This window comes from Salmo trutta, chromosome 4 (genome assembly GCF_901001165.1).
Source record: "Salmo trutta chromosome 4, fSalTru1.1, whole genome shotgun sequence".
In the NCBI taxonomy this organism is placed as follows: domain Eukaryota; kingdom Metazoa; phylum Chordata; class Actinopteri; order Salmoniformes; family Salmonidae; genus Salmo; species Salmo trutta.
The window spans coordinates 62,244,841-62,271,924 of NC_042960.1; the positions used below are offsets into that span (position 1 = coordinate 62,244,841).

Here is a 27,084-nt window from a genome sequence, read left to right on the forward strand (position 1 = left end):
ACCATCCCTACTGTGAAGCATGGTGGTGGCAGCAGCATCATACTGTGTGGATGTTTTTCAGCGGCAGAGACTGGGAGAGCAGTCAGGATCGAAGGAAAGATGAACGGAGCAAAGTATAGAGCGATCCTTGATGAAAACCTGCTCCAGAGTGCTCAGGATCTCAGGCTGGGGGTGAAGGTTCACCTACCGACAGGACAACGACACAAAGCATACAACCAAGACAACGCAGGAGTGGCTTCGGGACAAGTCTCTGAATGTCCTTGAGTGGCCCAGCCAGAGCCTAGACTTGAACACAGTTGAAAATCTCGGAAGAGACCTGAAAATAGCTGTGCAGCAACGTTCCCCATTCAACCTGACAGAGCTTGAGAGCATCTGCAGAGAAGAATGGGAGAAACTCTCCAAATACAGGTGTGCCATGCTTGTAGCGTCATACCCAAGAAGACTGCCAAAGGTGCTTCAACAAAGTACTGAGTAATGGGTCTGAATACTTGTGTAAATGTGATATTTCCGTTTTTATTTTTCATACATTTGCAAAAAAAGAAAGAACTGTTTTTGCTTTGTCATTATGGGGTATTGTATGTAGGTTGATGAGGGGAAAAAAACTATTAGTTCAATTTTAGAATAAGGCTGTAAAGTAACAATGTGTAAAAAGTCAAGGGGTCTGAATACTTTCCGAATGCAGCGTATCTCTCTATTGTGCGTGGTGATATACTTGGGAACAGATTTCCTAAATTAAAATCACTCATATTTCCCAAATTAAAATCACAGTCTTTTATGTCCAACAATAAAGATTTCATGGAAATAATAATATATTTTATAATTTTATTTAATCACGGGTCGCCAGATGGGGAACTCTGCCATAGAGCATCTACAGATAGACTATCTAAATGAAGTGTTACATAAATACACTAAGAATCATTCATTAGAAACAGAAGAACAAACAGAAAAGAAGAAAAAAAACATTTCGAAATATTCATCTGAAAATGTATAAGTAACAACTATTGAACTCTCTCTGTCTCCCTCAGGTGCAGGGTCACATGCCTCCTCTGATGATCCCAGTGTTTCCTCACGACCAGCGATCTCTGGCTGCTGCCGCCGCTGCTGCACAGCAGGGCTTCCTCTTCCCACACAACATGTCCTACAAACCAGGTACACACACACACACACACGCACGCACGCACGCACGCACGCACGCACGCACGCACGCACGCACGCACGCACGCACGCACGCACGCACACACACACACACACACACACACACACACACACACACACACACACACACACACACAAATATTTGAGTTACAATGTGTTTAAGTAAAGATTTGGCTCTGTCTCCCTCTCTGCAGTATTTCACTCTCTCTTTCTTTCCTTTCTCTGTATCGTGCTTCTCTTGCAGAAGCCTCCATATCTATTGTCACTGTGCTGTGTCAAACGAGGTCCTGACAGGATTCCCCACGTTCCCTTCATACACTAAACAGCCCAGGATGTGAACCAAATGGCACCCTAATCCATTTATAGTGCACTACTTCTGACCAGGGCCCATACATGCTCAGAAAAAAAGGGTACGGTTAGGGTACAATATTGTTCCCAGGGGTCCAATAATACACATAATATACCTTCAGAGGTACATACAGTTGCAGTTTTTCACAATTCCTGACATTTAATCCTAATAAAAATTCCCTGTCTTAGGTCAGTTAGGATCACCACTTCATTTTAAGAATGTGAAATGTCAGAATAATAGTAGAGCGAATGATTTATTTCAGCTTTTATTTCTTTCATCACATTCCCAGTTGGTCAGAAGTTTACATACACTCAATTAGTATTTGGTAGAATTGCCTTTAAATTGTTTAACTTGGGTAAAACATTTCGGGTAGCTTTCCACAAGCTTCCCACAATAAGTTGGGTGAATTTTGGCCCATTCCTCCTGACAGAGCTGGTGTAACTGAGTCAGGTTTGTAGGGCTCCTTGCTCGCACACGCTTTTTCAGTTCTGCCCACAAATGTTATATAGGATTGAGGTCAGGGCTTTGTGATGGCCACTCCAATACCTTGACTTTGTTGTCCTTAAGCCATTTTGCCACAATTTTGGAAGTATGCTTGGGATCATTGTCCATTTGGAAGACCCATTTGGGACCAAGCTTTAACTTCCTGACTGATGTCTTGAGATGTTGCGTCAATATATCCATATCATTTTCCGTCCTCATAATGCCATCTATTTTGTGAAGTGCAGCAGTCCCTCATGCAGCAAAGCACCCTGACAACATGATGCTGCCTTCCCGTGCTTCACGGTTGGGATGGTGTTCTTCGGCTTGCAAGCCTCCCCCTTTTTCCTCCAAACATAACAATGGTCATTATGGCCAAACAGTTCTATTTTTGTTTCATCGGACTAGAGGACATTGCTCCAAAAAGTACAATCTTTGTCCCCATGTGCAGTTGCAAACCGTAGTTTGGCTTTTTTTATGGCGGTTTTGGAGCAGTGGCTTCTTCCTTGCTGAACAGCCGTTCAGGTTATGTCAATACAGGATTCATTTTACTGTAGAAATAGATACTTTTGTACCTGTTTCCTCCAGCATCTTCACAAGGTCCTTTGCTGTTGTTCTGGGATTGATTTGCACTTTTCGCACCAAAGTACATTCATCTCTAGGAGACAGAACGCGTCTCCTTCCTGAGCGGTATGACGGCTGCGGGTCCATGGTGTTTATACTTGCGTACTATTGTTTGTACAGATGAACGTGGTACCTTCAGGTGTTTGGAAATTGCTCCCAAGGATGAACCAGACTTGTGGAGGTCTACAGTTTTATTTATGAAGTCTTGGCTGATTTCTTTTGATTTTCCCATGATGTCAAGCAAAGAGGCACTGAGTTTGAAGGTAGGCCTTGAAATACATCCACAGGTACACCTCCAATTGACTCAAATGATGTCAATTAGCCTATCAGAAGCTTCTAAAGCCATGACATAATTTTCTGGAATTTTCCAAGCTGTTTAAAGGCACAGTCACCTTAGTGTATGTAAACTTCTGACCCACTGGAATTGTGATACAGTGAATTAGAAGTGAAATAATCTGTCAGTAAACTATTGTTGGAAAAATTACTTGTGTCATGCACAAACTAACCGACTTGCCGAAACTATAGTTTGTTAACAAGAAATTTGTGGAGTGGTTGAAAAACGAGTTTTAATGACTCCAACCTAAGTGTATGTTAACTTCCGACTTCAATTGTATAACCTCACATGGTACTGTTCGATATCTTTTAGGGTATATGTGCGGATAATCTAGTATAATGGTACATTTTTTTGCCAATTTTTGAATATAAAGGTACAATCATCACACTCTCAAAAACAATCATTATTGTATTTCCCAGCATGCTCTATTGAAATTCTTTGAATTGTTTGTTTCAGTGTATGTTTTTGCATGCAAATTGATTGATTGGTCTTATGGTACACAAAGGTAAATAACATACCTTTTTCTAAACTAATCCATTCTGTTAGTAGATGGTTGTTCCAGTTTCAATGCTTTCGGTAGTCTCATTTAGCTAGTGTCCCTACCTTGGCAGTCATTCTAAATGCAGGTTGCGGGTGATTAAAACTTCACATTTTTGAATATCTCAACTCTGACTGGATTCCAATAGGAATAACATATCACTCTGCAAACCAGCATAATGTGACTTGTCCAATGTGGCCTGCAAACCATGAGTTTTAGACCTCTGTGTTGGGATTTAACTAGGATGTCAAAGTATGGCCTTATGATATATGTAATGTATTGTCATAAAGAGTTTGTCTATGATAAAATATTCACTTAGGCAATTAGTTGGTGACGGCTACAGGACTGAAACTCATTTAATGCAACAGTCATGGGTGGTAATGGTAACTCAAAAATTCACTTGAAAGGCACTCTGGGAAATATGCAAATAAGGCTTTACACCCTACAGTGTTAAACAACACACAAAACCTTTTTATAGGTACATTTTTTGCCACATAAAAGGAACAAACTGCTTTGTCACTGTGTTGGTACCCTAAAAAGACAAATGTGAACCTTTTCCAAAGGTATACTTTTGTACCTGTACCATCTTGTCCCCCAAGGTACACTATTGGCTCTTTTAAGGTATGAACTGCAAGGGTACAATTATGTACCTAAATATAACAGTGGAGGCTGCTGAGAGGAGGACGGCTCATAATAATGTCTGGAACGGAGTAAATGGAATGGCATCAAACACATGGAAACCATGTGTTTGATGTTGTTGATACATTTCCACTTATTCCGTTCCAGCCATTACCACGTGCCCATCCTCCCCGAGTATGGTGCCACCAACCTCCTGTGACCTACAGTATAACTAAAGGTACAAAGAATAAACCTTCACATATTTTAAAAACAAATCTAAAGTGGAAGGCTCTGGTCAAAAGTAGTGCACTACAATAGGGAATAGGGGGTCTTTCATATTTTAGGACACAACAGTGTTGCAGTCATTTTTTACATTTTTTATTTCACCTTTATTTAACCAGGTAGGCTAGTTGAGAACAAGTTCTCATTTACAACTGCGACCTGGCCAAGATAAAGCACAGCAGTTCGACACATACAACAACACAGAGTTACACATGGAATTAACAATCATACAGTCAATAATACAGTAGAAAAAGGAAAAATCTATATACAGTGAGTGCAAATGAGGTAAGAGAAGGGAGGTAAGGTGCAAATAAGGTGCAAATAAGGGAGGTAAGGCAATAAATAGGCCATGGTAGCGAAGTAATTACAATATAGCAATAAAACACTGGAATGGTAGATGTGCAGAAGATGAATGTGCAAGTAGAGATACTGGGGTGCAAAGGAGCAAGATAAATAAATAAATACAGTATGGGGATGAGGTAGGTAGATAGATGGGCTGCTTACAGATGGGCTATGTACAGGTGCAGTGATCTGTGAGCTGCTCTGACAGCTGGTGCTTAAAGCTAGTGAGGGAGATATGAGTCTCCAGCTTCAGTGATTTTTGCAGTTCGTTCCAGTCATTGGCAGCAGAGAACTGAAAGGAAAGGCGGCCAAATGAGGAATTGGCTTTGGGGGTGACCAGTGAGATATACCTGCTGTAGCGCGTGCTACGGGTGGGTGCTGCTATGGTGACCAGTGAGCTGAGATAAGGCGTGGCTATACCTAGCAGAGACTTGTAGATGACCTGGAGCCAGTGGGTTTGGTGACGAGTGGTCGCAGTGGTGGGTAACATTTGGGGCTTTGGTGACGAAACGGATGGCACTGTGATAGACTGCATCCAATTTGATCATTCTTGTCTACTTTATGAAGTGTGTCAAATTGAGAATGTTGGAGGTTTCATATATACTGCTGTCAAAATGAATCATTATTAGTTAATTTACAACATTGTGACATAGATTCAACCAAGAAATGTTAACTTCCTGGTTGGTCATTTAAGGAACAATAGATAACTAACGGTGGAATGTTGCTGTTTGTGATGTGCTGAAAGCATTTCAGTTACACAGCACATCACATCTGCAACATGGAATTTCATTCTTTCACACACTTGCTCAGACACACACACACATGCACTTTTGAATATATGTACATACTTATACATGTACTGTATTTACACAAACGTTATGCACAGACACACACACAGACACACACAGACTCCCTTTCTAGGCAGGAATTATAGTCACCACCTGCTCTATCTTTTCTCCTCCTTTCCCACATTCCATTCTTTTCCCATACTGCACTACTTTTGACCAGAGCCCTATGTAGGGAATAGGGCTCTGGTTAAAAGTAGTGCACAAGTCCTTGTTTTTGAGCAAGAACATAAGATATCTTAATTTTTTTTTTTTTAAACACATTTTACTCTAAAAAAAACAAAAAAAACCCGATAAAATAGAGTAATAAAGTTATCCCTCCAAGAAGTATGGCTGTGGTAATGGTTATAACTTTTTTTTGTTTACAGTATTTTTATTTTAACATTGAGGTGGACATGGAAAGCCTTTTAGGACAAACAGTGGGGTTTCTGCAGAACATTCTGGTGCTAGATTGTTAAATGCCTGCTGGATTCATGAGTGCATCGCAATCAGGAATCTTACTGTTAGAAGTTAGAAGTCGTACTGCTCGGAGAGAGCAGCGGTGCATCGACTCTACTGGGATCCATGAGTACAGACATAACACATTAGTAACCTTTGACAAACGCTCACGCCACAATTCATTATAGGCCTGGACGGGTTCGTTGAGAGGCTAGTAGGCTCTGGGTTTTTGTGTGGAGGAAATAGACATGAGGAATACATCTACCGTAACTTGTGGGTGAGAAAAACAGAGTTAGAGAGTGTGAGGGACAGAGCGAGAGAACCAGAGAGCGATAAACAGACAGAGTGGAACCAGAGAGGGGTAATCAGACAGAGAGACTGGAACCAGAGAGGGGTAAACAGACAGAGAGAGTGGAACCAGATAGGGGTAAACAGACAGAGAGACTGGAACCAGAGAGGGGTAAACAGACAGAGAGAGTGGAACCAGAGAGGGGTAAACAGACAGAGAGACTGGAATCAGAGAGGGGTAAACAGACAGAGAGACTGGAACCAGAGAGGGGTAAACAGACAGACTGGAACCAGAGAGGGGTAAACAGACAGAGAGAGTGGAATCAGAGAGGGGTAAACAGACAGAGAGAGTGGAACCAGAGATGGGTAAACAGACAGAGAGACTGGAACCAGAGAGGGGTAAACAGACAGAGAGACTGGAACCAGAGAGGGGTAAACAGACAGACTGGAACCAGAGAGGGGTAAACAGACAGAGAGAGTGGAATCAGAGAGGGGTAAACAGACAGAGAGACTGGAACCAGAGAGGGGTAAACAGACAGAGAGACTGGAACCAGAGATGGGTAAACAGACAGAGAGAGTGGAACCAGAGAGGGGTAAACAGACAGAGAGACTGGAACCAGAGAGGGGTAAACAGACAGAGAGACTGGAACCAGAGAGGGGTAAACAGACAGAGAGACTGGAACCAGAGAGGGGTAAACAGACAGAGAGACTGGAATCAGAGAGGGGTAAACAGACAGAGACTGGAATCAGAGAGTGATAAACAGTCAGAGAGACTAGAACCGGGCGAGAGTGAGACAGAAAGAGCAAGAGTGAGCAAACAAGTATCGGGAGGGGAGGGGGGCAGGTTTGCTCTTGGCGTGGTAAACTCCCTCATCTTAGCCTGGGCTGTATGTTTTTTTTTTGTCTCCCTCCTCCTGATAGGTGATAACTATACCCCATGTATCTCTCTCCTCCTGATAGGTGATAACTATACCCCATGTATCTCCCTCCTCCTGATAGGTGATAACTATACCCCATGTATCTCTCTCCTCCTGATAGGTGATAACTATACCCCATGTATCTCTCTCCTCCTGATAGGTGATAACTATACCCCATGTATCTCTCTCCTCCTGATAGGTGATAACTATACCTCATGTATCTCCCTCCTCCTGATAGGTGATAACTATACCCCATGTATCTCCCTCCTCCTGATAGGTGATAACTATACCCCATGTATCTCTCTCCTCCTGATAGGTGATAACTATACCCCATGTATCTATCTACTCCTGATAGGTGATAACTATACCTCATGTGTCTCTCTCCTGATACCCCATGCAGTTCATTGTATGTTTTGTTGTCTCTCTCTTCCTGATAGGTGATAACTACCCCATGCAGTTCATTCCATCCACAATGGCAGCTGCAGCCGCGTCAGGACTGAGTCCGCTACAACTACAGGTAGGCCCATGTGCTTCGTCAGTGAAACATTTCCCCTAGCTACACATCTAGGATCAGCTTCCCCACTCCAATCCTAACCTAAATCATTAGAATTGGAAATTCAAAACTGATCCAAGATCAGCATCTAGAGGCCACTTCACCCTACATCCCCATGTGCTGCTCCACAAAGGAAAGGTACTGACATGCTAACAAGCATTTACAGTACCAGATTTAGGTCTACTAAATATCTGCACCAAACTTGGAACCAGTTTTGTTTTTTATTTGTTTTTCCAGAGGGAATTTTGTCTTGAGGGTAGATCCCAATAAGACAAATGTATTATCAGAAACATGGTAGTCCACTAAGTCCTGCATGAGAGTTGTTAAACAGCCTAACCACAAAATACTAGCCCGGCATTAGCAACAATGCTAACTAACCAAGCCCCCTATAGACTCCCATGTTTACCAAGCCTATAGACTCTATACCCTAGATATTGAACCCACTACTTCCCTTATCTGAAATATGTTGGCTGAGTCAAACAAAGGCCAATATGATAAATCACTTTGGTGTTCCAACCCACCAGCACAACACCTGGCCTAGGCAATGTATCATATTTTTATTGGTGCTTGACACCTATGGTTAGCGAATGGCACCTATAGATAATAGTTATCATTGAACATAGCTACACATTTTTTTTTTAAAAGCCTCTACCCCAAAGGGCATACCCCAATTTCACAATATAGTCGTCCACCCCTCCTCTACGGCATATTTTCCAAATTGTTATATTCATAGGTAAACAATATCGCTTTCCGGCGTCAATCATTATTTCTGGTATCGTTGCAGTCAGCTGTTAAACATAACAGCTTTGCCTCAGGTTATTCAGGCTGTAATATGGCTTCCCCTAGCAAAGCTCTCATTAAATGTTATTGACCTAACAAAGCACTGTGTGGTGTAGTTGGGAAACGGAACCTGCTGTTCAGTTAGACAGAATATCCCCACGTGTGCCTTTGAAATGATCAAAGCATTTGTACCTCACAGTGGTGTTGTGTGTGCGTGTTCATTTGTGAGGTAGAATGAAGAGAATGACTGAATCGTGACATGTGTAATCATTTATATTTAAACATCTCAGAGATGGAGAGAAGGAAAACCTGAATGAAAGAGGAAGATGCTCATTATACCGCTTGTTTAGAACAAAAACAAAGTGAAGGGGAGTGGTTGAGATTTATAGACAGATAGGGTAAGTGTTATTGAAGGGAAGAGAAGGCTAGGAATGCTGGAAAAATGATACAAAATCATTTTCTTAGTTTGTAATGACAAAAATGACATAAGAGTTCAGTAGAATGACATACGTCTAACCTCATCTAAAGATTAAGCGTGTAGTGCCAATGTATGTGGAGGAGTGGTACTGTAATTAAACCTTGTGGTTTGTGTGTGGCCATATGGGTTATAGTGCTACAGTACACAGTCTTCAGTTTGTCTTGACAAAAATAACATAATCATATAGTTAAGTAGTGGTGTGATATATGTCTATGTCTCAATGAGCATCATGGTATCCTGGCCTTATGCAGTATTATTAAACATCTCATCTGTGTGTGGCCATTGGGTTTACGCTGTAGTGCTTTAGAAGTTCTCCCTCTCTCAGGTCAGGCTCTGCTTCATATGTACTGTAGACGAGTCAGAGTGAGACACACGGTGAGACACACGGTGAGACACCCCACAAATGCTTCAGGTGTGAGATGATTTTCACACAAGATGAAGATAAGGTGGAACTGGAAAATGGACAGGCATTTGTCTGCCCTAAATGCACCACCATCAAGCATCTTAGGGAAGAGATCCTCCGTCTGTTAGCTCGAATGTGAGAACAGGAAAACCTGCTTTCTAAGTACACCGACCTTGCTGTAACCCAGGCAAACCCAATCTCAACAGCAAAGCTGTTGATGAGTCGGTTGATCTGTCCCGATCCAACAGACAGATGTTCAACTCAGCTCAGCTCCGCGGCCCATGGAAGACTGGACACTCGCAAGGCGTAGGAGGTCGGGGAGGCAGTCTGACCACCCGTCCATCCGAGAAGATCTAACCCAGCTATCAAACAGCTTTTCCCCGCTTGAGACAGACCTACCAGCACCGGGAGTCAGCACGGATCCTGGGTGTATACCAACACCCGCGGCCACCCAGTGGCACCCTCCCCCACGGCCACCACAGTTCAGCAGGTCGTTTCCCCATCGGATTGCATCACTACCATCATCATTGTGGGCAGCTCGAGTTCTTGACCTGCCTATGGTCTGTGGACCAACTAAGGTCCATTGTCACCCAGGAGCCCATGTTCATGACGTCAACTCTCTCTTGCTCACAGTTCTGGCCAACTACTCCAATATTGACACCATCGTCACTCACTTAGGTTTTAGCGACCTTCGTTTTAGGAGATCTGAGGGAGGACTACAACATTTTTTTAAAGACCCTCTCTAGCACAGGGAAGATAATAATTATCTCTGGCCCCCTCCCATGCTACTGAAGGGGTTTGGAACGTTTCAGCCGACTCTTTCCCTAAAATATACCTGAAGAAACTTTGCAACGACAGAAATGTCTCTTTTTGTGACAACTTTGAAATGCTGTGGGAGCAACCAGCACTTTTTAAAAGAGACGGGATTCATCCTAAATGCAGGGGTTCCAGGATTTTTTCCAGCAACATGGCAGACTGTTTTAGACTGACAGACAGGATCTGGTAGTGCTTCAGTCCCAGCAACATCAAACTGTTTTAGACTGACAGACAGGATCTGGTAGTGCTCCAGTCCCGACAACATCAAACTGTTTTAGAGACTGACAGACAGGATCTGGTAGTGCTTCAGTCCCGGCAACATCAAACTGTTTTAGAGACTGACAGACAGGATCTGGTAGTGGTCCAGTTCTCCCTTGCCATGGGCCTAATACACAATATTATGTCCAGCCTTTGGAACTTTGGTTTTCCTAGATATCGCTACTATATTGTGATCACTACAGCCAATGGATTTGGATACTGCTTTAAAGCACATTTCTCTAGCATTGGTAAAGATGTGATCAATACATGTTGATGATTTCATTGCTGTGCTGTTTGTAACTACCCTGGTAGGTTGACTGAACCAGGTTGCAGGCACTGGTTACAGTTTGAAGCTTTTTCTTGAGTGGGCAGCTTGATGAAAGCCAGTCAATACTGAAATCCCCCAGAAAATATGCCTCTGTTCATATCACATACATTATCAAGCATTTCACACGTGATCCAGATACTGACTGTTAGCACTTGGTGGTCTATAGCAGCTTCCCACCAGAATGGGCTTTAGGTGAGGTAGATGTAGCCATATTACTTCAACAGTATTTAACATGAGATCCTCTCTAAGCTTTACAGGAATGTGGTTCTGAATATAAACAGCAACACCTCCACCATTGGTATTTCTGTCTTTTCTGTAGATGTTATAACCATGTGTTGCTACCACCGTATCATCAAAGGCATTATCTAAGTGAGTTTCAGAGATTTGCCAGAATATGAATGTCATCTGTTACTAGCAAATTATGGATTTCATGAACCTTCTTTCTTAGCCCATGTTAACATATATAGTTTATCTTTAGCACTTTTCTGGGATGCTTGATTATTTGTATTGCTTTACTGTGAAGCTTAGCAGAAGTAGACATGCTCATGTTATTTATGTTAGTGTAGGGTGAGCTACACACCTTGGACTTCCTACTAGGGCACACCGCCTCAGTGCTAACAGTATAACTCTGGTTCATACGCACATGATTACTGCATATAATAGCTGTAGGATCAGCAGAGGCATTCAAGGCAGTTAGAGGGACATAAATTAAGTTACTTACATTGTGTCTACCAATGCCCCTGGGATAATGTACATTTGCAAAAGCATTATGACAACTCAGCGACACAATGGTAGGGATTAACTGAGCTGGGCTTGGGTCATTGATAAGTCATTGTCTCAACGTAGCCTTATAATGCTGTGAAAGGATCCAGGAACCCAAATGATTCGGGTGGATCCTATCCTCCTTATAAAATTAGTGTTGTTTCCAGAAGGTATCAAAATTGTCAATAAATGTTACACCCACAGAGCTGCAATAGTCACATAGCCAGTTATGGAGGGCTAAAAGACTGCTGAAACGATCAATGTCACGATTTAGGGAGGGCGCAGGGCCAGATATTATGGGGCGTTTGGTTGATGTCAAGCAGAGACCCAATCAGTTCTTTAAAATCCATCTTCAGCTGTTCTGAGCTGCCCTTCATAATGTAATTGAATCCCACATGAACTATGATAGACTCCATTTTCTGATGTAGGTTTTAAATGTTTGGGAGCAGCTTATTGATGTCCTGTAATCGTGCTCCTGGAAAGCACAACGTTTTTGCTCCAGGGACTGAGACATTTCTCACCATTGAACTATCCAATACAACGGCCGGAGAAGGGAATGGACAAATTTGCCCGTTCCTAACCCTCACAAAAATTGTGGAACATTTCACGGGCCCACGAGAAGCAGGATAGTGTACGCCTGCAGCTCCCGACGATAGGTCCAGACCTCCCACAGCAGGCAGAGCCCAATCAGAGCCAGAGAGCGGGAAAGGAGCCGAGCTCGACGACAAAGCCGCTGTTGGAGTCAGCGTAGTTGGAGTCAGCACAGCTGTGCTTAGACACAGGCAGTCCCAGCGATGAAGGCGCAGGCAGATCCGGCACCAAGGCGGCGACGCTATTCTTCATGTTGATCTGCTCAAGAGAGATATAGTAATGGAGATTAGAGAGATAGAAATGGAGAGGAGAGAATTATGGAGAGTAGAGCAATTGAGCGATAGTAATGGACAGGATAGAGAGATAGTAATAGGAGAGTGATAGGAAGGGAGTGGAGAGAGAGTAATAGAGTACAGAGATTGAGAAATATTTATGGAGAGGAGCGAGATCGAGAGATAATGGAGAGGAGAGGAGCGAGTTGGCGAGATAGTGATGGATAGTAGAGAGAGAGAGAGAGAGAGAGTAATGGAGAGACGATAGATTAAAAGGGAGCGGAGAGAGAGTAATGGAGAGTAGTGCGATTGAGAGATAGTAATGGAGAGGAGAGAATAGATAGATAGATAGATAGATAGATAGATAGATAGATAGATAGATAGATAGATAGATAGATAGATAGATAGATAGATAGATAGTAATGGAGAGGAGAGAATTGAGAGATAGTAATGGAGAGGAGATCATTGAGAGATAGCAATGGAGAGGAGAGAGATAGTAATGGAGAGGAGAGAGATAGCGATAGTAATGGAGAGAAGAGAGATTGTGATGGCGATAGAGAGACAGTAAGGGAGAGGAGAGAGTAATGAGAGTAGAGAGAGTAATGGAGAGGATAGTAATGGAGAGGAGAGAGAGATAGTAATGGAGAGGAGAGCTAGATAGAGAAATAATAATGGAGAGGAGAGATAGTGATGGTAATGGAGAGGAGAGGGATGGTAGTGGGGAGAGGAGAATGTATCTGGTTAGAAGGGTGAGAGGGGCGGAATACCAAATCCATTACAATCCTATAAAATTATGCATCTATTTATAACACTCTAAAGATGGAAGACAGGATAGCTTGATCTCCAAATCTCTTGCATTCTACACCCTCAATTTATTTTACCTCAACAATATGTTGCACTTACAGTATAGTCATAGGAGGGAAACTAGAATACAATATATTGACTAATTGTATTGGATCATTCATGACCAGCACAACAAGCGGCAGAATATTTTAGGAGCCAGGGGCTGTGTCAATGGCACCGGCTCACATCAAAACTAGTGCACTATAAAGAGAATAGAATGCCATTTGGGACTTACCACTGTGGGAACTTCATCAGGCAATTGTTTCCAGTCCTTATGGCCTGGCATCTGCAGTTCAGTTCAATTGAAGAATTACTCCCTTTGTGTCCCGTTAATGAGACTGCGATACAGTTACTTAGCAGACATTCTTGTTGTCATCACAAGACGTCGCTCACTCTTTTCCTCTCCGGCTCAATTAGCTATTTCTGTTTCATAGCTCTAAAGGTGAGGAATTGACGCAACACTGATATGCAGATAATCAAGGGTTTCCCCCATCTTTGCTAAATATAGGGATTTGCAGATTTGTTTTGCCCTGTGTGATTTCATTCATTGCAGGACATTTGTGTGACTTCCGAGATTAGTAGGAGAATCAAATCAAAATGTTTTGGGGCAGACATTAAGGAGCATACATCTGACCCTTTGAAGAGATTAGAGCATAGGCACAACTTGAGGACTAGTGATGGACGTGTTCTCAATGAGACTCAGCTGTGAATCTATTAGAGGGCATTCTTATGCTATATACAGTTGAAGTCGGAAGTTAACATACACTTAGGTTGGAGTCATTAACTCGTTTTTCAACCACTCCACACATTTTTTGTTAACAAACTATAGTTTTGGCAAGTTGGTTAGTACATCTGCTTTGTGCATGACACAAGTAATTTTTCCAACAATTGTTAACAGACAAATTATTTCACTGAAATTCATTGTATCACAATTCCAGTGGGTCGGAAGTTTACATACACTAAGTTGACTTTAAAATTCCAGAAAATGATGTCATGGCTTTAGAAGCTTCTGATAGGCTAAATGGTATCATTTGAGTCAATTGGAGGTGTACCTGTGGATGTGTTTCAAGGCCTACCTTCAAACTCAGTGCCTCTTTGCTTGACATCATGGGAAAATCAAAAGAAATCAGCCAAGACTTCAGAAAAAAACTGTAGACCTCCACAAGTCTGGTTCATCCTTGGGAGCAATTTCCAAACAATAGTACGCAAGTATAAACACCATGGGACCATGCAGCCGTCATACCGCTCAGGAAGGAGACGCGTTCTGTCTCCTAGAGATGAATGTACTTTGGTGCGAAAAGTGCAAATCAATCCCAGAACAACAGCAAAGGACCTTGTGAAGATGCTGGAGGAAACAAGTACAAAAGTATCTATATCCACAGTAAAACGAGTCCTATATCGACATAACCTGAAAGGCCGCTCAGCAAGGAAGAAGCCACTGCTCCAAAACCGACATAAAAATGCCAGACTACGGTTTGCAACTGCACATGGGGACAAAGATCGTACTTTTTGGAGAAATGTCCTCTAGTCTGATGAAACAACAATAGAACTGTTTGGCCGTAATGAACATGTTTGGAAAAAGGGGAGGAAAAGGTGGAGGCTTGCAAGCCGAAGAACACCATCCCAACCGTGAAGCATGGGGGTGGCAGCATCATGTTGTGGGGGTGCTTTGCTGCTGGAGGGACTGGTGCACTTCACAAAATAGATGCCATCATGAGAACGGAAAATTATGTGGATACATTGAAGCAACATCTCAAGACATCAGTCAGGTAGTTAAAGCTTGGTCGGAAATGGGTCTTAAGCACAACAAAGTCAAGGCATCGGCGTGGCCATCACAAAGCCCTGACCTCAATCTCAGACAATTTGTGGGCAGAACTGAAAAAGCGTGTGCGAGCAAGGAGGCCTACAAACCTGACTCAGTTACACCAGCTCTGTCAGGAGGAATGGGTGAAAATTCACCCAACTTATTTTGGGAAGCTTGTGGAAGGCTACCCAAAACATTTGACCCAAGTTAAAATAATTTAAAGCCAATGCTACTAAATACTATAAACGTCTGACCCACTGGGAATGTGATGAAAGAAATAAAATCTGAAATAAATCATTCTCTATACTATTATTCTGAAATGTCACATTCTTAAAATAAAGTGGTGATCCTAACTGACCTAAGACAGGGAAGTTTTACTAGGATTAAATGTCAGGAATTGTGAAAAACTGAGTTTAAATGTATTTGACTAAGGTGTATGTAAACTTTTGACTTCAACTGTATATGTACAGTCATGGCCAAAAGTTTTGAGAATGACACAAATATTAATTTTCACAAAGTCTGCTGCCTCAGTTTGTATGGTGGCAATTTGCATATACTCCAGAATGTTATGAAGAGTGATCAGATGAATTGCAAAGTCCCTCTTTGCCATGCAAATGAACTGAATCCCCCAAAAACATTTCCACTGCATTTCAGCCTTGCCACAAAAGGACCAGCTGACATCATGTCAGTGATTCTCTCGTTAACACAGGAGTGAGTGTTGACGAGGACAAGGCTGGAGAACACTCTGTCATGCTGATTGAGTTCGAATAACAGATTGGAAGCTTCAAAAGGAGGGTGGTGCTTGGAATCATTGTTCGTCCTCTGTCAACCATGGTTACCTGCAAGGAAGCACGTGCCGTCATCATTGCTTTGCACAAAAAGGGCTTCACAGGCAAGGATATTGCTGCCAGTAAGATTGCACCTAAATCAACCATTTATCGGATCATCAAGAACTTCAAGGAGAGCGGTTAAATTGTTGTGAAGAAGGCTTCAGGGCACCCAAGAAAGTCCAGCAAGCGCCAGGACCGTCTCCTAAAGTTGATTCGGCTGCGGGATCGGGGCACCACCAGTACAGAGCTTGCTCAGGAATGGCAGCAAGCAGGTGTGAGTGCATCTGCACACACAGTGAGGTGAAGACTTTTGGAGGATGGCCTGGTGTCGAGAAGGGTAGCAAAGAAACCCCTTCTCTCCAGGAAAAACATCGGGGACAGACTGATATTCTGCAAAAGGTACAGGGATTGGACTGCTGAGGACTGGGGTAAAGACATTTTCTCTGATGAATCCCCCTTCCGATTGTTTGTGGCATCCGGAAAAAATCTTGTCCGGAGAAGACAAGGTGAGCGCTAGCATCAGTCCTGTGTCATGCCAACAGTAAAGCATCCTGAGACCAATCATGTATGGGGTTGCTTCTCAGCCAATAGAGTGGGCTCACTCACAATTTTGCCTAAGAACACAGCCATGAGTAAAGAATGGTACCAACACATCTCCCAACCATCCAGGAACAGTTTGGTGACGAACAATGCCTTTTCCAGCATGATGGAGCACCTTGCTATAAAGCAAAAGTGATAACTAAGTGGCTCGGGGAACGAAACATTGATATTTACAGTCCATGGCCAGGAAACTCCCCAGACCTTAATCCCATTGAGAACTTGTGGTCAATCCTCAAGAGGCGGGTGAACAAACAAAAACCCACAAATTCTGACAAACTCCAATCATTAATTATGCAAGAATGGGCTGCCATCAGTCAGGATGTGGCCTAGAAGTTAATTGACAGCATGCCAGGGCGGATTGCAGAGGTCTTGAAAAAGAAGCGTCAACACTGCAAATATTGACTCTTTGCATCAACTTCATGTAATTTCCAATAAAAGCCTTTGACACTCATGAAATGCTTGTAATTATACTTCAGTATTCCATAGTAACATCTGACAAAAATATCTAAAGACACTGAAGCAGCAAACTTTGTGAAAATTAATATTTGTGTCATTCTCAAAACTTTTGGCCATGACTGTATATATAAACTCAGCAAAAAAGAAATGTCCCTTTTTCAGGACCCTGTTTTTCAAAGATAATTCGTAAAAATCCAAATAGCTTCACAGATCTTCATTGTAAAGTGTTTAAACACTGTTTCCCATGCTTGTTCAATGAACCATAAGCAATTAATGAACATGCACCTGTGGAATGGTCTTTAATAAGACACTAACTGCTTACAGACGGTAGGCAATTAAGGTCACAGTTATGAAAACTTAGGACACTAAAAAGGCCTTTCTACTGACTCTGAAAAACACCAAAAGAAAGATGCCCATGGTCCCTGCTCATCTGCGTGAACATACCTTAAGTATGCTGCAAGGAGGCATGTGGACTGCAGATGTGGCCAGGGCAATAAATTGCAATGTTCGTACTGTGAGATGCCTAAGACAGCGCTACAGTGAGACATGACGGACAGCTGATCGTCCTCGCAGTGGCAGACCACGTGTAACAACACCTGCACAGGATCGGTACATCCGAACATCACACCTGCGGGACAGTTACAGGATGGCAACAACAACTGCCCGAGTTACACCAGGAACACACAATCCCTCCATCAGTGCTCAGACTGTCCGCAATAGGCTGAGAGAGGCTGGACTGAGGGCTTGTAGGCCTGTTGTAAGGCAGGTCACTCACCAGACATCACCGGCAACAACATCGCCTATGGGCACAAACCCACCGTTGCTGGACCAGACAGGACTGGCAAAAAGTGCTCTTCACTGACGAGTCGCGGTATTGTCTCACCAGGGGTGATAGTCGGATTTGCATTTGTCGTCGAAGGAATGAGCGTTACACCGAGGCCTGTAATCTGGAGCGGGATCGATTTGGAGGTGGAGGGTCCATCATGGTTTTTGGCAATGTGTCACAGCATCATCGGACTGCACTTGTTGTCATTGCAGGCAATCTCAACGCTGTGCGTTACAGGGAAGACATCCTCCTCCCTCATGTGGTACCCTTCCTGCAGGCTCATCCTGACATGACCCTCCAGCATGACAATGCCACCAGCCATACTGCTCGTTCTGTGTGTGATTTCCTGCAAGACAGGAATGTCAGTGTTCTGCCATGCCAGCGAAGAGCTCGGATCTCAATCCCATTGAGCACGTCTGGGACCTGTTGGATCGGAGGGTGAGGGCTAGGACCATTCCCCCCAGAAATGTCCAGGAACTTGCAGGTGCCTTGGTGGAAGAGTGGGGTAACATCTCACAGCAAGAACTGGCAAATCTGGTGCAGTCCATGAGGAGGAGATGCACTGCAGTACTTAATGCAGCTGGTGGCCACACCAGATACTGACTGTAACTTTTGATTTTGACCCCCCCTTTGTTCAGGGACACATTATTCAATTTCTGTTAGTCACATGTCTACGGAACTTATTTAGTTTGTCTCAGTTGTTGAATCTTGTTATGTTCATACAAATATTTACACATGTTAAGTTTGCTGAAAATAAACGCTGTTGATATTGACAGGATGTTTCTTTTTTTTTGCTGAGTTTATATATATATAGACACGCTTACTGTGACGTTTACACATATGTACGTTTACACACGCACACGTAGTTGTGTGAGCACGCATGACACACGCAAACACACACATACATAAGAATACACACACACACACCAGAGTTGTTAAGCCTTTTCTTAGTCAGGCAGTCAGTCCCTTTTTCTCCTTTCTCTCCCTGCTAACCTGCTGAAGAATTCCAACCCCCATGTGTTTTCCTTATACTGAGATCAATAGAAAGCCGAGGCTAAAAGAAGCTAGCCAAGGGGATTGTACCAGTCTCGCTAGGGGCTGGTATAGAATCCATGTTAACTTATTCATTATGATCTTAAAGCCCATAATGATCCTAGATCAGCACTCCTACTCAGCCCCCTATAAAGCACATCATACCTTTCTCTTAACATATTATTGTGCTAACATGGCTATCAAAACCAGCACTGATGGAGGAAAATTACAGACTAATCATTTCGTTTCAGTCAAATTAGCACTAACATCCAGAGCCCCCGTCCAATAGCGAGTTTTGTTTTTAAAGACTGTTTGTCAATTTGTAATTTAAAAAAATCACTGCATTGTCTTCCCTCAGGGTTTACTGAACAGCGAGAGGTCCGATTGCCGTTGTTTACGTTGCACATTGGCTTCTAGCCGGCCATCGATCCCTCAGGTTTTTTGGGGGAAAAGGGCGAAAAAGGCCTGTCTTTAATGCTTTTGTTTGTTTGACTTTAAACAGCATTATGCCAGTTGGCAAGGACAGGGTCAATGTCACGTAAACAATAATGAAATTATACATTTACAAGGCTCAATGTGGCTAAAAATGACTGTGGCAATCTTTTACTAGGTTACTAGAAAGGTGCACCGTTTGACTCCCTATTTACGTTCGACTGGTCGCTTTTTGTCAGCTCTCTGTGCAAAGCCCTTGTCTGATGTTGTTTTGGCAGCCATATTGAAGGGGGGGGGGGGGGGGGGGCTACCTCTGTTTTAGTTTGTGTGGGGGTATGAATGTGAATGTTTGTTTGTGTGTTTTAAGTTTGTGTGAATGTGCTTGGGTATAGGGGCCCATAGCTCAGTCTACCAGTGTCTAACTGTCTAACTCATTCCCATACATAATCCTTGCTCAGCAGAGAGAGACAGTTTGTGTGTTTGTACGTGTGCTTGGGCCTCGGAGACATTCAGGGTGTATACCTCAACCTCAGCTCTCCTCTTCTCCGCAGTTGTATGAACAACAGCCATCACCACAGCGAGTTACTCTTGTGGTCGTGAATGATAGACCCGCGAGGCCCTACCAGTCATTCAAAGCACATTCTTGAGCGGATCTCATATCGCCAGAGGTTGGCCCGGGCACTCCTCATACTCGCCAAGGAAAATAAGCGACGTGACACCAGGGCTTTGTTTCATCGCGGCGAGGGCCCCTTCTGTTTGTGTTTAATATTGGCTCGAGAGAGAGGGCTGTCCAACTCGCTGCCTGAACCACAGAATGAGACGGCGTGGCAGTCCTCTCCTCTGCTCTTCTTCTCATGTGTCTGCCACCCTCCTCCATGGACCTCAGAGTCCTCATGAGGCCTAGCGGTTTAGACTGAAAGGAAATCAGATCTCACAACACTGGGGCAATGATACAATGGGGAGAGAGGGAGAGGGGAAGAGGGGAGAAAGAGAGGAGAGGACAAGGGGAGTGAGAGCGGGAGGTAGGAGGAGAGGAGAGTGAGGAGGAGATAAGGGAGAGGAGAGAAGAGTGGAGAATGGTGAGAGAGGAGACAGGAGAGGAGAAGATAAAAGAAGAGTGTATAAATGGAGATATTAGAGAAGAGGAGGAGGGAGAGAGGCAGGCCAAGTCTTACTGAACACAAGCCATGTCTGGGTGGTTTTCCTGCAGGATTGGTGCTTTGATATGTTGTCAAGTCCTCAGACGGAGGTTGACAGGGGTTTCAGGCAGTGGTCAGAGCTTTGATTTAGACTGCTGCACCTCAGACAGAGACTGTGTTTCTCTTTTCAAGATTGGGTGTCTTGGACTGGCTGAAGCTTTGTAGGATTTCTCTGAAATTGAGGTTTATTCTCCATTAATTCTTTGAAAGAGTTAAAAAAAATCTTTCTCTGAAACTTTACTCTGACATTTAACTTGAAGCATTTCTCTGACTTGAAGTTTTGAGGAACACTCAAAACCTCAAACTGGATCCAAGCATTGATATCAGTCGATGAGCAAGCCGCTCTGAACACCACCATCTGTTGAATTAATCGGCATTGTAGATAGATTGGCGATGGTTTGAGTTAAATATGTTTTCTCTGGATCTGAACCTTGACAAACAAACACATGCCTCCAACAATGCTCATAGTTGTGGGTGTCTTTTTCATTTTAGCTTCAAGTCACAACCAGCTATAGACAGGGCCTCTGTGTTTTTTCTCTAAAGTGCGTGTGGACGTGTGACACACAGCGAGGGAGGCAGGAAGCAAGCCAGTTCTAGCGGCTGGCTGCTGATGTTAATAGCTTGTCAGTTTCCCTATTTCCTCTCATTGCAGCAGCTGTACGCCGCCCAGCTGGCCAGCATGCAGGTCTCACCTGGAGCCAAAATGGCCTCACTGCCACAGCCTCCCAACTCCTCAGACCCCCTATCGCCCTCCGGCTTGAAGAGTGAGAAGAGAGTGTTGAGTCCTGTCACTCACATTAAGGTAAGCCTTCTCTTTATGCTTGACTTTGTGTGTTTTTGTTTGGACCTTGGTTATACAGTATATAACTCACTGACTGAATCAATGATTCAAGTGAAAGGGAATGAATACACACGTGTACACACGTGTACACACACACACACACACACACACACACACACACATTGGCGCTGGCTGCTGTTTGGCATGGGCCCAGACCTCTTTACTGGAGTGAGCTCGAGAGCATACGCCTCATCTTGACTCGACGAGGCAATAATGTGAGCCATGTGTCTATGTGGGGTCGCTGCAACCAGCATCACAATAGACTGGAGTCAGAACTCACCAAAGCTGCAACCAGCATCACAATAGACTGGAGTCAGAACTCACCACCGCTGCAACCAGCATCACAATAGACTGGAGTCAGAACTCACCACCGCTGCAACCAGCATCTCAATAGACTAGAGTCAGAGCTCACCACCGCTGCAACCAGCATCACAATAGACTGGAGTCAGAACTCACCACCGCTGCAACCAGCATCACAATAGACTGGAGTCAGAACTCACCACCGCTGCAACCAGCATCTCAATAGACTAGAGTCAGAGCTCACCACCGCTGCAACCAGCATCACAATAGACTGGAGTCAGAACTCACCACCGCTGCAACCAGCATCACAATAGACTGGAGTCAGAACTCACCACCGCTGCAACCAGCATCACAATAGACTGGAGTCAGAACTCACCACCGCTGCAACCAGCATCACAATAGACTGGAGTCAGAACTCACCACCGCTGCAACCAGCATCACAATAGACTGGAGTCAGAACTCACCACAGCTCTACAGAAGTACTCTTCCCTTGAAACTTCAAACTTCCACCCTGAAACTTCCACATTCCCTAACCCCTTTCCACTCTCGCTACCCTCCACACTGGCATCCCAATGTCCTCCCAGCCTACCAAATCACGTTATTTCTCCTCTCCTCAAGACTGGTTCCAAATTAAATCCATGTTTGTTAGCGTTCCCTTTCACGACCCAGTCAGGGATTCCTCACAAACTCAATGTGAGGCGATGTGGTCATGAACCTTTGATTAGGAAAGAGAGGAGGAGACGGGATGCCAAAAGTTTTTGTTGATCAAATGTATTTATAAATGGCCACACCTTGAAAGCGGGACAATTGAGTGAATACCTTTTTTAGGCAGCAATCTGAGGGTCAAAGCCTGATTTTTCCCAGCTTCTGAATAATGTGCGGTCTCAACACGGTGCCCTGAGAAACACGACCAAAGTATTAAAGCAATACTCTCAAACACATCATTCACACTGGTCTACACTGAGTATAAACAAACACAACTTTTCTGTCTGCTTCAAATGTTTTTATTCTGTCAATCTCGACTCCCAGACAGACATGCTTCAACATAATTCAGAGGCTCAGTTGAATAGACGAGTCAGGTTGAATCAGGGCGACAGACTCTTCAGTCAGTTGGATAGAGAAATGATCCTACTCAGCAGAGCTTAGACCATGACAGCTACACTGAGTGTACAAAATATTAAGAACACCTGCTCTTTCCATGACATAGACTGACCAGGTGAATCCAGGTCTGAAAGCTGTGATCCCTTATTGATGTCACTTCTTTTAAAAAAAAATTTTTATTTCACCTTTATTTAACCAGGTAGGTTAAATAAATGTAACTTAATTTAACTTAATTTAACTTCTTAATCTACCTTAGTGTAGATGAAGGAAGAGGAGATGGGTTAAAGGATTTTTAAGCCCTGAGACAATTGAGATTGCGCTTGTGTGCCATAAACAGGGTGAATGGGCAAGACACAAGATTTAAGTGCCTTTGAACAGGGTATGGTAGTACACCGGTTTGTGTCAAGAACTGCGAAGCTGCTGGGTTTTTCATGCTTAACAATTTCCTGTGTGTATCAAGAATGGTCCACCACCCAAAGGACTTCCAGGCAACTTGACACAGCTGTGGGAAGCATTGGGGTCAACATGGGCCAGAATCCCTGCAGAACACATTCGACACCTTGTAGAGTCTTGCCCCAACAAATTGAGGCTGTTCTGAGGGCAAAAGGGGGTGCAACTCAATATTAGGAAGATGTTCCTAATGTTTTGTACACTCAGTGTATACACACTTCAACTGACAACTACATTTTCACCAGGTCTTCACTTGAAGCAGTCTGTCATAATGCCATCATAACAACGTCAAAATAATTGTTTGCCCATGTAACAGGTCCATGGTGTGTTTTCAGCCTTTTCTTACCCCTGTCGTCACTCTTTCTCCTCGTCTTCCACAGGAGGAAGGGTCGACGCAGCCCCTGAACCTCTCAGCCCGATCTAAGACTGGCGAGCCTCAGCGCTCCCCGTCCTCGCCGTCACACACCCTGTTCCCCAGCAACAAGACCAGCCCCATCACCATGGGGAAGGGGCGCATCCCCAGCCCCCTCTCCAACATGGGCAGAGGCTCACTGGGTGGGTGCAGTGAACACACACACATGTCTGTGCACACACTCACAGGTACAAATAAACAAAATGCACACAAACACCTTCACATTGCACACAAACATTCCTAGCATCCACCGCCAGTTCAAGTCAACCCCAAAGGAGACCTAGTTTTAAAAACATGTTTTTACGAGTGCCCAAAGCCCTGTATTTAGTACCAATGAAAACCCAGGCAGCGGAACCAGTGAAACCCAGCACACGTTATTTGGTTTAAAGAGACTTCCTCACATCATTGTCTGCCCTGGACCATAAACCTTAGTGCTCTACCTCTGCTATCTGTGATTAAGCCCAATCTAAAGCCTTGCATTACACCAAAACTATTTTGTTAGCTCCTCTAGAGTGTCTTTGAGGACGTACCACTTCACTTGTGTTCCTTCCTGTGTGCTATATTACGCCTTTTCTTTAACGGCCACCCAAGCATACAGTACTTCCTCTTCATCTGATAATTAGACAAGGAAGGTAGCGGAAAGTTTGCACTCCCGGAGGGGAACATTGGGTGCTTGTAGAGAAACTGCCGTTGGAAAAATGTAATTTACAGATGAGTCTTTCATTGTCTAACCACAAATAAAGGCGTCACCCCTACCCCTAGGCACCTGTGTAGATCTCAATGAGCTGGAGATCTAAAAGCAATATGGTAACAACTCCACCTTTTTTTCTATGTTGCTTATACCTGTCCAATCCTCTCAGCTCTACGTATGTCTAGAGAGGAGGAACCAATCCTCTGAGCTCTACGTATGTCTAGAGAGGAAGAACCAATCCTCTCAGCTCTATGTATGTCTAGAGAGGAGGAACCAATCCTCTCAGCTCTATGTATGACTAGAGAGGAAGAACCAATCCTCTCAGCTCTACGTATGTCTAGAGAGGAGGAACCAATCCTCTCAGCTCTATGTATGTCTAGAGAGGAGGAACCAATCCTCTCAGCTCTATGTATGTCTAGAGAGGAAGAACCAATCCTCTCAGCTCTATGTATGTCTAGAGAGGAAGAACCAATCCTCTCAGCTCTACACATGTCTAGAGAGGAGGAGCTAGTGGTCCATTTGGAATCAGTCGTTTGTCAAGATCTTTTCCTGTGAGGTCACGTACAGCAACAATGCTGATTGGTCTGCTACTGTGCCCGTCAACAGTCAGACACTGACGGCCGCTGCTTTCTACCCACAGACATCCTATCCAGCCTGAACTCCACGGCATTGTTTGGGGACCAGGATGCGGTGATGAAGGCCATCCAGGAGGCGAGGAAGATGAGGGAGCAGATCCAGAGAGAACAGCTTCATCATCAGCAGCAGCAGAGCCTGGAGGCCAAGCTCACAGCCCTGAGCGGCATGAGCCTCAGCAATGGCAGCAAGGTGATAGTCACAGCGCACATAAAGATGCACCCACACACATGAACGCATGCACAAACTCACACTCAAACACGTAGATGCATACACACACGTATACGCATGCACATGTGTGTTTATGCATCTAATACTAAAATCATTGTATTTAGTTTATTAAAAATTCTATGACCTAAACTTCAACTGGAGTTGTCCATAAAGACCATTGAGAAAGTTGAGGAAGCTAAACTCCAAGGTATTAACATTGGACCATCAATTATCAGGCCCTCGTTGTAAATAAGAATGTGTTCTTAATTAACTGACTTGCCTAGTTAAATAAATAAAAAATTGCCAAAGTTGTTGTGAAGATGGGGAGAAATACAGTATGTCTGTTATAAAAAGATGTTCTGCGTTTTTGACACAAACATCACCTGTACTAGTTGTTCAGGCTCTAATCATATCCCTTCTTGATTACTGTCCGGTGCAGCCAGGAAAGACCTAGCAATGCTGCAGCTGGCTCAAAACACAGCAGCACACCTTGCCCTTAACTACACATACAGCACTACCATCAACATTTTATTTAACTAGGCAAGTTGGTTAATAAGAACAAATTCTTATTTACAATGATGGCCGAGGAACAGTGGGTTAACAGCCTTGTTCAGGGGCAGAGCGACAGATTTTTACCTTGTCAGCTCAGGGATTCAATCTAGGAACCTTTCGGTTACTGGTCCAATGCTCTAACCACTAGGCTACCTGCATGTAAGAAAGACATGCATGCCATGTCTTTCCTGGTTGAGGGTTGACGAGAGATGAACTTCTTCTCTAGTTTTTATGAGAAGTATAACTATAATATAATCTGGAAATTCCAGATTGTCTGAATAATCAAATAACATTCAGCTCAGACACCCATACATACCCCACAAGACATGTCACCAGGGGTCTCTTCAGACACCCATACATACCCCACAAGACATGTCACCAGGGGTCTCTTCAGACACCCATACATACCCCACAAGACATGTCACCAGGGGTCTCTTCAGACACCCATACATACCCCACAAGACATGTCACCAGGGGTCTCTTCAGACACCCATACATACCCCACGAGACATGTCACCAGGGGTCTCTTCAGACACCCATACATACCTAACAAGACATGTCACCAGGGGTCTCTTCAGACACCCATACATACCCCACGAGACATGTCACCAGGGGTCTCTTCACAGTCCCCAAGTCCAAAATGAATTCACGCCAATGCACAGTATTATACAGAACCATGATCACATGTAACTCCCTTCCACCTACTATTACTCAAATAAACAGCAAAATGACCTTGAAACAACGGATTAGACAAGAACTCGAGAACTGTGAGAACACACAGATAGACACACACAGACAGACAAAGGCACACACACAGACACAGAGACACACAGACAGACAGAGACACACAGACAGAGAGAGACACACAGACAGACAGAGACACACACACAGACAGACAAACACACACAGACAGAGACATACACACACACAGACAGAGACACACAAACACACACACAGACACATACACACACAGACAGAGAACACACACGCAGACAGAGACACACAAACACACACACAGACACATACACACACAGACAGAGATACACACACACACACACACACACACACACAGACAGAGACACACAAACATACACACAGACACATACACACACAAACAGAGACAGTCAGACACACAGACAGAGACAGCCACACACAGACAGCCACACACAGACAGCCACACATAGACAGCCACACAGCCAGACAAACAGCCACACAGCCAGCTAGCCAGCCAGCCAGCCAGCCAGCCAGCCAGCCAGCCAGACAGACAGACAGACAGACAGACAGACAGACAGACAGACACAAACAGACACACACACACACACACACACACACACAGACAGACACACACAGACAGACACACACAGACAGACAGACACACACACACACACACACACACACACAAACAAACACAGACACACAGA

General features: G+C 43.9%; 1 protein-coding gene across 1 annotated transcript in view; it reads left to right on the forward strand.

Annotated features, from left to right (window-relative positions):
- Window positions 1–27,084, forward strand: part of LOC115192800 (transcription factor SOX-6) — a gene marked incomplete at its 5' end in the record, with an annotated part of 64,612 nt that overhangs the window by 11,185 nt on the left and 26,343 nt on the right. The window contains 5 exon segments of the mRNA XM_029751662.1: window positions 1,026–1,149; window positions 7,648–7,727; window positions 21,126–21,275; window positions 23,546–23,720; window positions 24,909–25,093. Of these exon segments, the coding sequence (XP_029607522.1) occupies window positions 1,026–1,149; window positions 7,648–7,727; window positions 21,126–21,275; window positions 23,546–23,720; window positions 24,909–25,093 (714 nt within the window).